At 39.6% G+C, this 14,738-nt stretch overlaps 1 protein-coding gene across 14 annotated transcripts in view; it reads left to right on the top strand.

Moving 5' to 3' along the window:
- TLR6 (toll like receptor 6) overlaps positions 1–14,738 on the top strand; it is a 47,003-nt gene that overhangs the window by 18,951 nt on the left and 13,314 nt on the right. For 11 of the 14 annotated variants that reach the window (XM_078001430.1, XM_028847935.2, XM_078001429.1 and 8 more), the window contains one exon: positions 9,048–11,965. The exons of 2 other annotated variants lie outside the window; for them this stretch is intronic. In XM_078001430.1, the coding sequence (XP_077857556.1) occupies positions 9,112–11,502 (2,391 nt within the window). In that variant the 5' untranslated portion in view covers positions 9,048–9,111 and the 3' untranslated portion in view covers positions 11,503–11,965. 14 annotated transcript variants of the gene reach the window in all.

The following is a 14,738-nucleotide window of genomic DNA, read 5'->3' as shown; positions in this document are numbered from 1 at the left end:
CACAGATGAATGAGAACACATAATATTTGTCTTTCTGTGCCTGGCTTATTTTGCTAACATAATGACCTCCAGGTCCATCCATATTGCTGCAAATGACAGGATTTAATTATTTTTAGTGACTGAATGGTATTCCATTGTGTATATATATCACATTTTCTTTATCCATTCATCTGTTGATGGACACTTAGGTTGATTCCATATTTTGACTATTGTGGATAGTGCTGCAATCAGCATGGAGGTGCAGGTATCCCTTTGATACACTGATTTCTGTTCTTTTAGATAAACATCCAGAAGTGGGGTTGCTGGATTGTATGTTAGTTCTATTCTTAGGTTTTTGAGACACCTCCATACTGTTCTCCATAATGGCTGTACTAATTTACATTCCCGCCAACAGTGTATAAGAGTTCCCTTTTCTCTGCACTTTCACCAGCATTTGCTATTTATCATCTTTTTGATGATAGCCATTTAAATTAGAATGAGATGATATCTCATTGTGGTTTTGATTTGCACTTTCCTGATGATTCATGGTAAGCATTTTTTTCATATACCAGTTGGCCATTTGTGTATCTTCTTTTGAGAAATGTCGATTCAAATCCTTTGCCTTCTTTTTCATAGGATTATTATTATTATTGCTGTTGAGTTGTTTAAGTTCTTTGTATATTGTAGTTATTGGTCTTTATTGGATGAATAGTTTGCAAATATTTTTGCCCATTTAACCCTGTTATCTCTTTACCCTGTTGATTGTTTCCTGTGCTGTGTAGAAGATTTTAGTTCAATATAGTCCCATTTGTCTATTTATGTTTTCATTGCCTGTACTTTTGAAATCTTAGCCATAAAATCTTTACCTAGACCAATGTCCTGAAGCATTTGTTCTGTTTTCTCTTAGTAGTTTTATACTTTCAAGTCTTACATTTAAGTCTTTAATCCGTTTTGAATTGATTTTTGCATATGGTGAGAGATAGGGGTCTAGTTTCATTCTTTGGTGAGAGATAGGGGTCTAGTTTCATTCTTTGGTGAGAGATAGGGGTCTAGTTTCATTCTTATACATATGACTGAATATGAAGAGTGGCCTTTCCCCAATGTGTGTTGTTGGCACTTTTGTTGAAAATTGATTGACTGTAAATATGTGGATTAATTTCTGGGTTCTATATTCTGTTCTGTTGGTCTATGTATCTGTTTTTGTACTAATACCATGCTACTTTTGCTTTGTAGTATCTTTTGAAGTCAAGTAGTATGATCCCTTCAGTTTTGTCCTTTTTCCTCAGTATTGATTTGGCTATTTGGGGTGTTTTCTCATTCCATATGAATTTTGAGATTATTTTTTATATTTCTGTAAATAATATCATTGGTATTTTGATAGGGATTGCATTGGATCTGTAGATTGCTTTGAGTAGTGTGGTCATTTTAACAATATTAATTCTTCCAATCCATGAACATGGGATGTCTTTCCATTTTTTGTGTTCTCAATTTCTGTCATCAGTATTTTGTAGTCTTTTTGTAGGGACCTTTTGCCTTCTTGATTAAGTTTATTCCTAGGTATTGTAATTGTCTTGTAACTATGCAAATAGGATTACTTTCTTGATTTCTTTTCTTTTTTTTTTTTGAGACTGAGTCTCACTCTGTCACCCAGTGTGGAGTGCAGTGGCACAATCTCAGCTCACTGCAACATCTGCCTCCCGGGTTCAAGTGATTCTCATGCCTCAGCCTCCTGAGTAGCTAGGATGCCAGGTGTCTGCCAACACACCTGGGTAATTTTTTGTATTTTTAGTAGATATAAGGTTTCACCATGTTGGCCAGGCTGGTCTTGAACTCATGACCTCAGGTGATCTGCCTGCCTCAGCCTCCCAGAGTTCTGGGATTACAGATGTGAGTCATGACACACAGCCCTTGTCTGGTTTTGGTATCAGGAAAATGCTGGCTTTGTAGAATGAGTTAGGAGGAATACCTTCATCTTCAATTTTTTTGAATAGTTTGAGAAAATTTTGTATTAATTATTTGTTAAAAGTTTTGCATAATTCAGCAGTAAAGTCATCCAGTCCTGAGATTTTCTTTGTTGGGAAATGTTTTATTACTGATTCAAACTTATTACTTATTATTGGTCTGTTCATATTTTTCTATTTCTTCCAGGCTCAAACTTGGTAGGTTGTATGTACCCAGAAATTTACACATTTCCTGTAGGGTTTCCAATTCGTTAACATATAGGTGTTCATAATAGTCTCTAACAATCTTTTGTATTTCTGTGGTATCAGTTGTAATGTCTCCTTTTTCATTTCTGATTTTATTTATTTTGGTCTTCTTTCTTTTCTTGTCTTGGTTAGTCTAAGGTTTATTGGACATTGGTTTATTAAGGTTAGCTAAAGGTTTATCGATTTTGTTTATCTTTTTAAAAAACCAATTTTTTGTTTTATTGATCTTTTCTATTTTTAAATATCCCTTTTGTTTAGTTCTCTGAGCTTTAGTATTTATTTCCTTCTACTAATATTAGGAAGTGTTTGTTCTTGCTTTTCTATTTGTTCTTGCTTCCTTGAGGTTCATTGTTAGGTTGTTTATTTCAAATCCTTCTACTTTTTTTGATGGAGGCATTTATTGCTATGAATTTCCATCTTAGCACTGTTTTTGCTGTATCTCCCAGGCTTTGGTGTGCTGTGTTTGCATTTTAATTTTTTTCAAGAAATTTTTTTACCTCCTATTTAATTTTTTCATTCACCGAATGGTTGTTCAGGAGCATGTTGCTTAATTGCCATGTATTTATACAGTTTCCAAAGTTCATCTTGTTATTGATTTGTAGTTTTATTCCATTGTGACCTGAGAAAATACTTGATATGATTTGATTTTTAAAACTTTGTTGAAACTTGTTTTGTGTCCTAAGATACGGTCTATTCTGGACAATGTTCCATGCACTGATGAGAAGAATGTGTACTCTGCAGCTATCAGATGAAATGTTCTATAAATATCAGTTAGGTCCATTTGGTCTAAAGTGCAGTTTAAATCCAATGTTTCTTTGCTGATATTCTGTCTAAATGATGTGTTCAGTGCTGAGAGTGGGATGTTGAAGTTCCCAACTATTACTGTATTGGAGTCTATCTCTCTCTTTTGATCTAATAATATTTGCTTTATACATCTGGGTGTTCCTGTGTGGGACATGTATATACTTAGAATTGTTACATCCTTTTGCTGAATTGATCCCTTTAACATTATATAATGGCTTTTTTGTCTTTTTTTAATAGTTTTATACTTAAAGTCTGTTTTATCTGATAAGTATAGCTATTCTTGCTTGCTTTTGGTTTCCATTGGCAGGGAATATCTTTTTCCTTTCCTTCAATTTCAGTCTATGTGTGTCTTTGAAAGTGAAGTGAGTGTCTTGTAAGCAGCATATAGTTGGATAAGTAAAAAAAATCTATTCAGCTAGTTTATATCTTTTAAGTGAGGAAGTTAATCTTTTTACATTCAAGGTTATCACTGATAGGCAAGGACTTATTTCTGTCAGTTGACTCATTGTTTTCCGGTTGTTTTGTATATCTTTTGGTCCTTTCTTCCTCTCGTTGTTTATCATTGAACTTTGGTGGTTTTCTGTAGTAGTAACTTCAACTCTTTTCTCTCTTTCATTTATGTATTTGCTCTACCAGTGAGTTTTATACTTTCATATGTTTTCATAGTGGTAGATATAATCTTTTCACTTCCAGATGTTCTACTCTCTTAAGCTTTTCTTGTAGGGCTTGCCTAGTGGTGATGAATTCCCTTAGTTGTCACTTGTCTGGGAAAGAATATTTCTCCTTCATTATGGAAGGATAGCTTTGATGGGTATAGTCTTCTTGGCTGACAGTTTCTTCTTTCAGCACTTTGAATATATTATCCCATTCTTTCCTGGCCTATAGTTTCTGCTGAAAAATCTTAGTCTGATGGGGAGACTCTTATATATGACTTGACTTTTTTATTCCTTGCAAAAGGATTAAAAGGATTCTCTTTTTGTCTTCAACTTTTGAGAGTTTGACTGTGATCTTCCTCAGAGAGAACATTTTTGAATTAAATCTATTTGGGAATTTTTGAGCTTCTTGTATCTGGATGTCTATACTTCTTTCAAGACCTGGGAAGTTTTTAGCTATTATTTCATTAATTAGGCTTTCTATCCCTTTGCTCATCTCTTCTCCTTCTGGAACTCCCAAAATGTGAATTTTGTTTGCTTAATGGTGTCCCATAGGCTTTCCTTATTCTTTTTTATTCCTTTTTTTTTTTTTTTTTTTTTTTTTGCCTCACTGGGTTATTTCAAAAGACCTTTCAGTTCAGAAATTCTTTCTTTTGCTCAATCTAGTCTATTGTTTCTTGTTTTTTAAATATATATATATATATTTTTTTTTTTTTTTGAGATGGAGTTTTGCTCTTGTCACCTAGGCTGGAGCATAATGGCACGATCTCGGCTCACTGCAACCTCTGCCTCCCAGGTTCAAGTGATTCTTGTGCCTCAGCCCCCCAAGTAGCTGGGATTATAGGTGCCCGCCACCACGCCCAGCTAATTTTTGTATTTTTTCTTTTTTTTTTTTTTTTTTAGTAGAGATAGAGTTTCACCATTTTGGCCAGGCTCGTCTTGAACTCCTGAACTCAGGTGATCCACCCACCTTGGCCTCCCAAAGTGCTGGGGTTACAGAGGTGAGCCACTGCAACTGGCCTAGTCTATTGTTTGTACAAGCTCTTGATTATATTTTTTTATTTCATTTATTGACTTCTGTAGTTCCAAAATTTCTATTTGGTTCTACTTTTAATATATATTTCTTTGTTGAATTTCTGACTCAGATAATAAATTGTTTTTCTGATTTCTTTGTATTATTTATTTATGCTCTCTTGTAACTCACTGAGTTTCTTTAGTATCATTATTTTGAATTATTTTTCAGGCATTTTATAGATTTTCTTTTTGTTGGGATCTGTTATTAGACAATTATTGTGTCCTTTGGAGGTTTCATGTTTCCTTGCACTTTTGTATCTCTTGTGTCCTTATGTTGATATCTATGCATCTGATGTAATAGCTGCTGCTTCCAATTTTATGGATTGACTTTCACAGGGAAAGACTTTTGCCTCTAGGTGTTTTTATAGTGTTAGTTGAGTATAGGGTGCTTTGGCTTTGATTCTGAGTGGGCACAGCAGTGTAGTTTCTGTATGATTTCTTCAGCTGTCATCAGTATCGCTGGCATTTGGGGTTCCTCAGTGGCTTAGGTTGCAGTTGTTAGCAGATGCTATGGCAAAACTTTGCTGGGAATGGGGAAACCAGGCAGGCCTCTTCTCAGGCACCAGTGGTGGCAGCAGTCGCCTAGGCTTGCCGGTTGTCAGGCCCCCACGTGATGTATGTGGGCACTGGTGGTGATGGGTCCTTGAGCCTACAGGAGATTTAGTTGGATGTGTGCAGTGGCAGTAATGGACCAAGTGGGAGGGTAGGTTCTTGGGCCCCTGTACAATTTGCGTAGCATCAACTATGGAGGTAGCAAAAGTGGGCCAACCCTCTGGCCCCCAAGTGGTATGCACAGGCAGCAGCAGTGGCAGCAGCAAGCTGGGCAAGCCAGTCCCCAGGACCCCATGTGGCATGCGTGGATGAATGTTGGCCATGGCAGTGGCAGGCAGGCACTAGTAGCGGAGGGCATGGTGGACCTGTCCTCAGGCCGCTTGGAGGCATGTGTAGATGTGTGGTAGTCCTGCTGCTAGAGAAGGTGGGGTTGCTGTAAGTGGTGGTGGCCCTGGGCAGGTAGCTCTTAGGCTCTGGGGAATGCACACGTTGACTCCCTTTGTCCCAGGGAGAGCCATTAGGTGCACTGTGCTTCCTGTTTCCTGGGATGTAGGGCATTGCATGGGCTAGAGTGCTGAGGACCTAGCTGCACTGCTGATCTTAGCTGGCATCAATGCTGTAGCCCTCTAGGTGGATGTAGGAGAATATCAGTGGGGCTTCAGGGGTATGGAGATTCAGGGTTGTTGGGCCCCAGAACAAGATGTGTATGGTGAGGGCTGGGCTCTTAAAAGAGCCTTATGCTGAAGCTGTTTGGGTCTCAGGGTATGGGGTATGTGGGACCCAATGTGAAGTCCCATTGTGAAACAATGCCACTGCATAGGTTCCAGACAGCCTCAGGGCATGTGAGGGCCAAGGAGCTAGCTCATGGCCAGAATTACAGGAGTCCATAGTGGAAATGTGGACCTCTGAAGATCTCTCAGTTATCCTTTCCCTGGAATGGGAAGTTCCTCCTGGTTCTGAGCTAGTCCCAGCTGGGCTGGCTGCTTCACTTCCCTCTTCTCCCATGCCTCAGAGGTGCACTGTCACTTCTATGCTGAATTCCAGTGTTCTCTCTTAGATGCTCATTCAATGTGTGATTATCTGCTCACTGTTTTGGTCCTTCTTTGCAGAGGGGGTGAGTGCTAGGTGCCTCTATTCAACCATTTTAATGCTTCTCCAGCTCATTTTTTAATTGTTGAATAGTATTTTATTGTGTGAATGTACCACTTTGTTAATCTTTTTACCTGTTGAGGGATATCTTGTTGCTTCCAATGTTTGGCAGTTACGAATAAAGCTTCTATAAACATCCACATGGAGTCTTTTATATGGACATAAATTTTAGGTTCTTTTGGTTAAATACCCAGGAATGTGATTTGCTGGATCTTATAAGACTATGCTTAGTTTTATAAGAAACTGCCCTCCATAGTGGCTGCACCATTTTGCATTCCCACCAACAGTGAAAGAGAGTTCTTGTTGCTCCACATCCTCACCAACATTTGATGTTGTTTTTGGATTTTACCCATTCTCATAAGTGTAGTGTAATTTCATTGCTGTATTCATCTGCAAAACCATGATGAAATATGATGTCGAATAACTATTTATATGTGTATTTGCTCTTTATAGATCTTCTTTGGTGAGGTGTCTGTTTAGATTTTTGTGCCCATTTAAAAACTAGGTTGCTTGTTTTCTTATTGTGGAGCTTAAGAGTTCTTTGCATATTTTGGATACAAGTCCCTATCATATATGAGTTTTGCAAATATATTCTCTCAATCTATGGTTTGTCTTTTTCACTCTCTTGTAGTGTCTTTTGCAAAGCAAAAATTTTAATTTTAATGAGGTCCAACTTAACAGTGTTTTCTTTCTTGGATTATGTTTTTGATGTGGTATCTAAAAAATCATCACCAAATCCAAAGTCACCTAGATTATTTTCTCCTGTGTTATCTTCTGGAAGTTTTATAGTTTTGCATTATACATTTAGGTCTATGCTTAATTTTGAGCTAATTTTTGTGAAAACTGTAAGGTCTGTGTCTAACTTCTTTCTTCTTCTTCTTCTTCTTCTTCTTTTTTTTTTTGCATGTGGAGGTCTAATTGTTCCAGCACCATTTGTTGAAAAGACTATCCATTCTCCACTGAGTTGCCTTTGCTCCTTTGTCAAATAGCAGTTGATTATTTTTGTGTGGGTCTATTTCTAAGCTCTGTATTCTGGCCAGTTGATCTATTTGTCTATTCTTTCACCAAAACCACACTGCCTTGATTGCTGTAGCTTTGTAGCCAGCCTCAATGTTAGATGGTGTCAGTTATCTGACTTTGTTCTTTTAATTTCTTTTCCTGTGAATAAACAATACTTTCTTGTTTCTTTGCATGGCTAATTTTTTTAAACAAATAAATTAGAGATTCCTTTAAGGCCAAGTTACACAATCAAAAAGACAACAATCTCTTTCCATTTGCTTTTTGCAAGGTTTGTGTTATTTCAGGGCAAAACCCGGAGCAAGTCCACTGGCAAATCTGGGGGCTAGTGATTATTTTGTTTTGATTTTTATTTTTTAAAATCAGACATTTAAAACACTGTAATGAGGTAACTCTAAAAATCAAATTCTGTCCCCCTTTCCCAGAGCTTTTTTTTTTTTTTTTGACCAGAGTCTCATTCTGTCATCCAGGCTGGAGTGCAGGCTTATTGGAGCCTCGACTTCCCCAGGCCCAAACAGTCCTCCCACCTCAGCCTCCCAAGTAGCTGGGACTATAGGCACATGCCACCATGCCCAGCTAATTCTTGTATTTTTTGTAGAGATGGAGTTTCACCATGTTGTGCAGGCTGGCTTTGAACTCCTGGACTCAAGTGATCCCCCTGCTTTGCCCTCCCCAAGTTCTGGGATTACAGAACTTGAGCCACTGTGGCTGGCCTCCCTTCCCCAGAGTGTGTTGCTGCTTTTTTGTGGCTTATAGTTGCTTGTTTAATGACTTCACTAAATATTTTTTATAAAGACTATTCTTTATCATGTGTGGCTATTACATTTTCTGTCCAGTTAGCTTAGTGGTCAGCCAGTGACTTGAGATTTCTTTAAACATCTGGAGCAAAAACAAAAACAAAACAAAATACCAGGAGCAAAAACAAAAACTCCCCTGATCTTTGCAGATTGGCTGTGTTGGATTACTTTCTCAATGCTTAGCCAGCTTATTCACAGCTCTACCTTAGCCTTCACTTCCTGCATGCATGGAAGCTGAAGATGAGCCAGAGGTGAAGTTTAGGATTTTCTCAGGTCTCCTCTGAACATGTGTCCAGCCTTGGGCACATGAGTGGACTTCTAGACTACTTGGTACATACAGAGATTTCCAAAGCCTTTTTTCTCCCACGTATGTTTTTCTGTATATCTTTGCATATTTCCCAGGCTTTTTGATGTGTCTGCTGCTTGCCCCCTCTGTTAGCCCTTGCTCAGGTGGCTGCAGCTAGTATATTTGCCTTTTTAAATGTTTACAGCAAACACCACCCAGAAGGCTGCTCCAGACCTGAGAAAGTTCTAAGGTGTACAAAACAAAGGCAAGCCCCTGAGTGTGAATCCCTTAGGCAGCAACCAGACAGGTCAAAACACACAACCACAATTCTTTGATAACAAGACCTATATTGCCCCTTCTGGCGTGAGCAAGCTATATAACTGGTTATAAAAAGTATCATATTAAATTATGGGAACAGAAACAACTCTACTAGTGAATGAAGAAATCGTTTAGATTTTATGGTTAGTAAGTGGAGGTTTGAGAGTAACCATCCGATCTTTATTAATCTTAGTGTGTATTATATTTCTAGAATTTGGACTCATATCAAGATGCTCTGAAGAACAACAACCCTTTAGGATAGCCACTGCAACATCATGACCAAAGACAAAGAACCTGTTGTTAAAAGCTTCCATTTTGTTTGCCTTATGATCATAATAGTTGGAACCAGAATCCAGTTCTCCGACGGAAGTGAATTTGCAGTAGACAAGTCAAAAAGAGGTCTTACTCATGTTCCAAAAGACCTACCGCCGAAAACCAAAGTCTTAGATATGTCTCACAACTACATAGCTGAGCTTCAGGTCTCTGACATAAGCTTTCTGTCAGAGTTGAAAGTTTTGAGACTTTCCCATAACAAAATCCAGCTACTTGATTTAAGTGTTTTCAAGTTCAACCAGGACTTGGAATATTTGGATTTATCTCATAATCAGTTGCAAAAGATATCCTGCCATCCTATTATGAGTTTCAGGCATTTAGATCTCTCATTCAATGACTTCAAGGCCCTGCCCATCTGTAAGCAATTTGGCAACTTGTCACAACTGAATTTCTTGGGGTTGAGTGCTATGAAGTTACAAAAATTAGATTTACTGCCAATTGCTCACTTGCATCTAAGTTACATCCTTCTGGATTTAAGAAATTATTATATAAAAGAAAATGAGACAGAAAGTCTACAAATTCTGAATGCAAAAACACTTCACCTTGTTTTTCACCCAACTAGTTTATTCTCTATCCAAGTGAACATATCAGTTAATACTTTAGGGTGCTTACAACTGACTAATATTAAATTGAATGATGACAACTGTCAAGTTTTCATTAAATTTTTATTAGAACTCACCAGAGGTCCAACCTTACTGAATTTTACTCTCAATCACATAGAAACAACTTGGAAATGCCTGGTGAGAGTCTTTCAATTTATTTGGCCCAAACCTGTGGAATATCTCAATATTTACAATTTAACAATAATTGAAAGCATTCATGAAGAAGATTTTACTTATTCTAAAACGACATTGAAAGCATTGAAAATAGAACATATCACAAACCAAGTTTTTATCTTTTCGCAGACAGCATTGTACACCGTGTTTTCTGAGATGAACATTATGATGTTAACCATTTCAGATACACCTTTTATACACATGTTGTGTCCTCATGCACCAAGCACATTCAAGTTTTTGAACTTTACCCAGAATGTTTTCACAGATAGTATTTTTGAAAAATGTTCCACGTTAGTTAAATTGGAGACACTTATCTTACAAAAGAATGGATTAAAAGACCTTTTCAAAGTAGGTCTCATGACTAAGGATATGCCATCTTTGGAAATACTGGATGTTAGCTGGAATTCTTTGGAATCTGGTAGACATAAGGAAAACTGCACTTGGGTTGAGAGTATAGTGGTGTTAAATTTGTCTTCAAATATACTTACTGACTCTGTTTTCAGATGTTTACCTCCCAGGATCAAGGTACTTGATCTTCACAACAATAAAATAAAGAGCATTCCTAAACAAGTCGTAAAACTGGAAGCTTTGCAAGAACTCAATGTTGCTTTCAATTCTTTAACTGACCTTCCTGGATGTGGCAGCTTTAGCAGCCTTTCTGTATTGATCATTGATCACAATTCAGTTTCCCACCCATCAGCTGATTTCTTCCAGAGCTGCCAGAAGATGAGGTCAATAAAAGCAGGGAACAATCCATTCCAGTGTACCTGTGAGCTAAGAGAATTTGCCAAAAATATAGAGCAAGTATCAAGTGAAGTGGTAGAGGGCTGGCCTGATTCTTATAAGTGTGACTACCCAGAAAGTTATAGAGGAACCCCACTAAAGGACTTTCACATGTCTGAATTATCCTGCAACATAACTCTGCTGATCGTCACCATCGGTGCCACCATGCTGGTGTTGGCTGTGACTGTGACCTTCCTCTGCATCTACTTGGATCTGCCCTGGTATCTCAGGATGGTGTGCCAGTGGACCCAGACCCGGCGCAGGGCCAGGAATGTACCCTTAGAAGAACTCCAAAGAAATCTCCAGTTTCATGCATTTATTTCATATAGTGAACATGATTCTGCCTGGGTGAAAAATGAATTGGTACCTTACCTAGAGAAAGAAGGTATGCAGATTTGCCTTCATGAGAGAAACTTTGTTCCTGGTAAGAGCATTGTGGAAAATATAATCAACTGCATTGAGAAGAGTTACAAGTCCATCTTTGTTTTGTCTCCCAACTTTGTCCAGAGTGAGTGGTGCCATTATGAACTCTACTTTGCCCATCACAATCTCTTTCATGAAGGATCTAATAACCTAATCCTCATCTTACTGGAACCCATTCCACAGAATAGCATTCCCAACAAGTACCACAAGCTGAGGGCTCTGATGACTCAGAGGACTTATTTGCAATGGCCCAAGGAGAAAAGCAAACGTGGGCTCTTTTGGGCTAACATTAGAGCCACTTTTAATGTGAAATTAACACTAGTCACTGAAAACAATGATGTGAAATCTTAAAAAAACTCAACTTAAGAAACCATATTTACTTGGATGATGGTGAACAGTACAGTTCTAAGTAACCTCCATTATCCTCATGCCTTTGGGAAAGACTTAACAAAAACAACGTTTCATCTGGGGAATTGGGCTAGGCGGTGAGGTGGTACTCAACTTTCCAGTTAGAGACAGCCCAGTCTCTTCTGGTTTAGTCATTATGTCTCAAATTGAAACAGTCTCTTTTGAGTGAATTCTCAGTTTTTCAGCCCCTCTCCACTCTGCTTTCCCAAATGGATTCTGTGTGACCAAGAGTTTATATGGCTTCATGGCAGCAAGGAAACAGTCAACCTCAGCGTCACATGCACTGGTCCTCAGAGTGCCCTGTGAATCCTATTGGTTTCTGGGTCAGCGTCATCATTCTCTTCAAGTTTGGGGCTTGGGGAAAAAATTAGATCAGCTACGGCATATAAAAAAGTCTTTTGTTTCACATATGTGTAATAACTTATTTATTTTTTTATCCTGCTATACAAATATGTAATTAACCAATGAGGACTCATGACGTAATAGTGTATGTATGTAAAGGGAAATATGGACTTAGTCATAAACTGTTAAGGTAAAAGACGTGGATTTACCTGCTTTCCAAGAAAACTCAGGGCCAAATTTATTTGTAACTGGGTATTGAATGGGACTTTTCTGGTTGTCTTAGAATTCTGGCTAAAGCCTCAAAGCTAACAAGACAGTAACTGCACCCACATGATACTAGACACAGCCAGCCTGGACTTATCAAAAGAGCAGAAAGAGACCAATGACTCCCTGTCTGTATTATCCATCTCTAGAGACTAGAGTCAAAAGCATGATTAAAGAGTCATTAAGCGGAGGTTCTAGACCATAGGGAGGTTGCTTTGAATTTCTTGCAGACAAATGTGAGGGACTCTAAGCACAGTAGAAAGTAGCCTGGCATCCCACTCCAAGACTGAAAGCTTGCAGAGTAACAGGAGCACACGGGTTCAGTGCAGCAAATGTGGTGTGGCTTGAGAACTCTTGGAAGAGCTTGATGAGTGTTTGCTGGAGTTTGGGATGAGGGTGGGCACTGGGAACACAGAGACTGGTAAACAGTGCTTAGCAAATACAAGTGCTTGATAAATATTTGTTGAATGAATAGATGAGTTCTTCCCACCTGGGGAATTCAGAAGGTGAAAGTTGGCTTGAGCAACCCAAAATGGCAGGATGAGGGAAGAGAAGCAGTGATAGCAACCTGCCCTTCCATTATTGGCATGGTAAAAGGATATGAATTTCTTCACATGGCTTTGACTATGGAAGAGTAGCTGGACTTGCGTTGTCATGATGGGATATCAGTCAATAGGGTAGCCTGTTGTGCAAAGAGACTATAGCAGTAAGAGGACATGGGGTTAGGCAGAAGAGGGGTTTGAGGTGGAGGTTGCTGCAAGAGGTCAGCCAGATAATGTGCCCCTGCATCATGGAACTGTGCAATGTGGGGTACACTCAAGGCCCTCCAATAACTCACAGATGTGCCCTGTGAAAAAGCCAGCATTTGGACTCTGCCATAGTAACTGGCAGGAGCATGTTGGCCTGTCTGTCTTATTCAATAGTTAACTACAGGAAGATCTGCTCCTCTTTGTGTAATGCCCTCTTCCCTTGCAATGGCGTGGGGACATCTAGAATATAGAGAAGACAGAGACAATGGAGGAAGAGTAAACTGACTGTATTCGTTCTTCATTTCACTGCAAGGAAGGCCAAGCAGAATTTTGAATGAGGTGTGAGATTGCTGTTAAATTGGACTGGCCTGGACATTTTAATCCCTTATATAGAGGTGCAAGGACTAAAATGAGATTTGTCACTAAACTTTATGGTATCTGCCCAAGATTCAGGAGTGATGATTGAAGGAGATCCAACAGAACTTTGTTGTAAGGCAATGGTTAGAGACAAACGAAGCCCTTGCTTTCTGGACTTAGCTCATTCAATAAACTGGTTTCAGCCAGGCACGGTAGCTCACATCTGTAATCCCAGTACTGTGGGAGGATGAGGCAGGCGGATCACTTGAGGTCAGGAGTTCAAGACCAGCCTGGCCAACGTGGTGAAACCCCGTCTGTATTAAAAATACAAAAATTAGCTGGGTGTGGTGGTGCACACCTGTAGTCTCAGCTACTCGGGAGGCTGAGGCAGAAGAATCACTTGAACCTGGGAGACAGAGGCTGTAGTGAGCTGGGCAACAGAGCAAGACTCCATCTCAAAAAAATTAAAAGAAAAAGCTGTTTTCATAATAGCTGTAACAAAATAAGCCTTAATGACATTTTATTAGCGTCATCTTCTGTCTGCATTAGCCCTTCCTTTCTCTTCAGGAGAACAACATTTGTTTTCCTCCGTAGGCTCTATCCCAAATGGCACATTCTTCCACAACTCCTGTTGAACAGATTTGTTGAACTGTTGCCTAAAAACAATAAAAACAATAAACAACCACAATGACAACAACAACAAAAATTGCCACAGATTCTAAATAATCAAGTATTTTTAAATGGTATCAATGTTTCCCGCAAAATATTGTTGACATTGAAAATACAGAATTTTAGCATTAATTCTTTTTTTTAAACCTACATCCCCTCAGCGGAGGGGCGTCCCTTCATCCTAGTGGAAAGTAGGGTCCTCACAGTCTTTCTCTGTCACATTCCTCCCGTTTCTTTTCTTCGCAGCACACATAACTGTCTAAAATTATCTTGTTTGCTTCATTGTTTACTCGTTTTCTCTTTCTCTCCTCTAAAGTATAAGCTCCAGGAGAACGGGAGCCTTCTCCACCTGTTCCCTGCCCCTCCCCAGTGCCGAGGGGACCCTGCGCACCCCACTGTAGATGCGCAGTAAAAACTCGTGGGATGAGCAAATGACTCTGAAACGGTCCCATGCAGGAAATGTCCATGAAGTCCTGGATTTTATCCAAAAATCCCAGGCAAGTGGGGGCAGGGGTGGCGGGGCTACAGTTCCACCCTGAGCTGCCCCCTGGCCGCTCGTCCCCGCCGCAGTGCCTGGGCTGCCCGAGTGCCTGACGTTGGCCATGGACACCTTCGCGGTGTCCTCCCCATCCGCCACTGGAAGACGCTGGGGTGACGCGGCTCCAGGTTTAGCAGGACACTGAGAGAAGGGAACGACTGCCTTTCCGAGGCTGGGTGAGCCCTTCCCTGTTCCTCACCTGCCCGCCCCACAGCGGCCCTGCAGCTTGTCCCACGGGACCCATTGCCCGGTAGGACGCG

This window comes from Macaca mulatta, chromosome 5, assembly GCF_049350105.2.
Source record: "Macaca mulatta isolate MMU2019108-1 chromosome 5, T2T-MMU8v2.0, whole genome shotgun sequence".
NCBI classification, from domain to species: domain Eukaryota; kingdom Metazoa; phylum Chordata; class Mammalia; order Primates; family Cercopithecidae; genus Macaca; species Macaca mulatta.
This window is presented reverse-complemented; position numbering and strand designations above follow the sequence as displayed.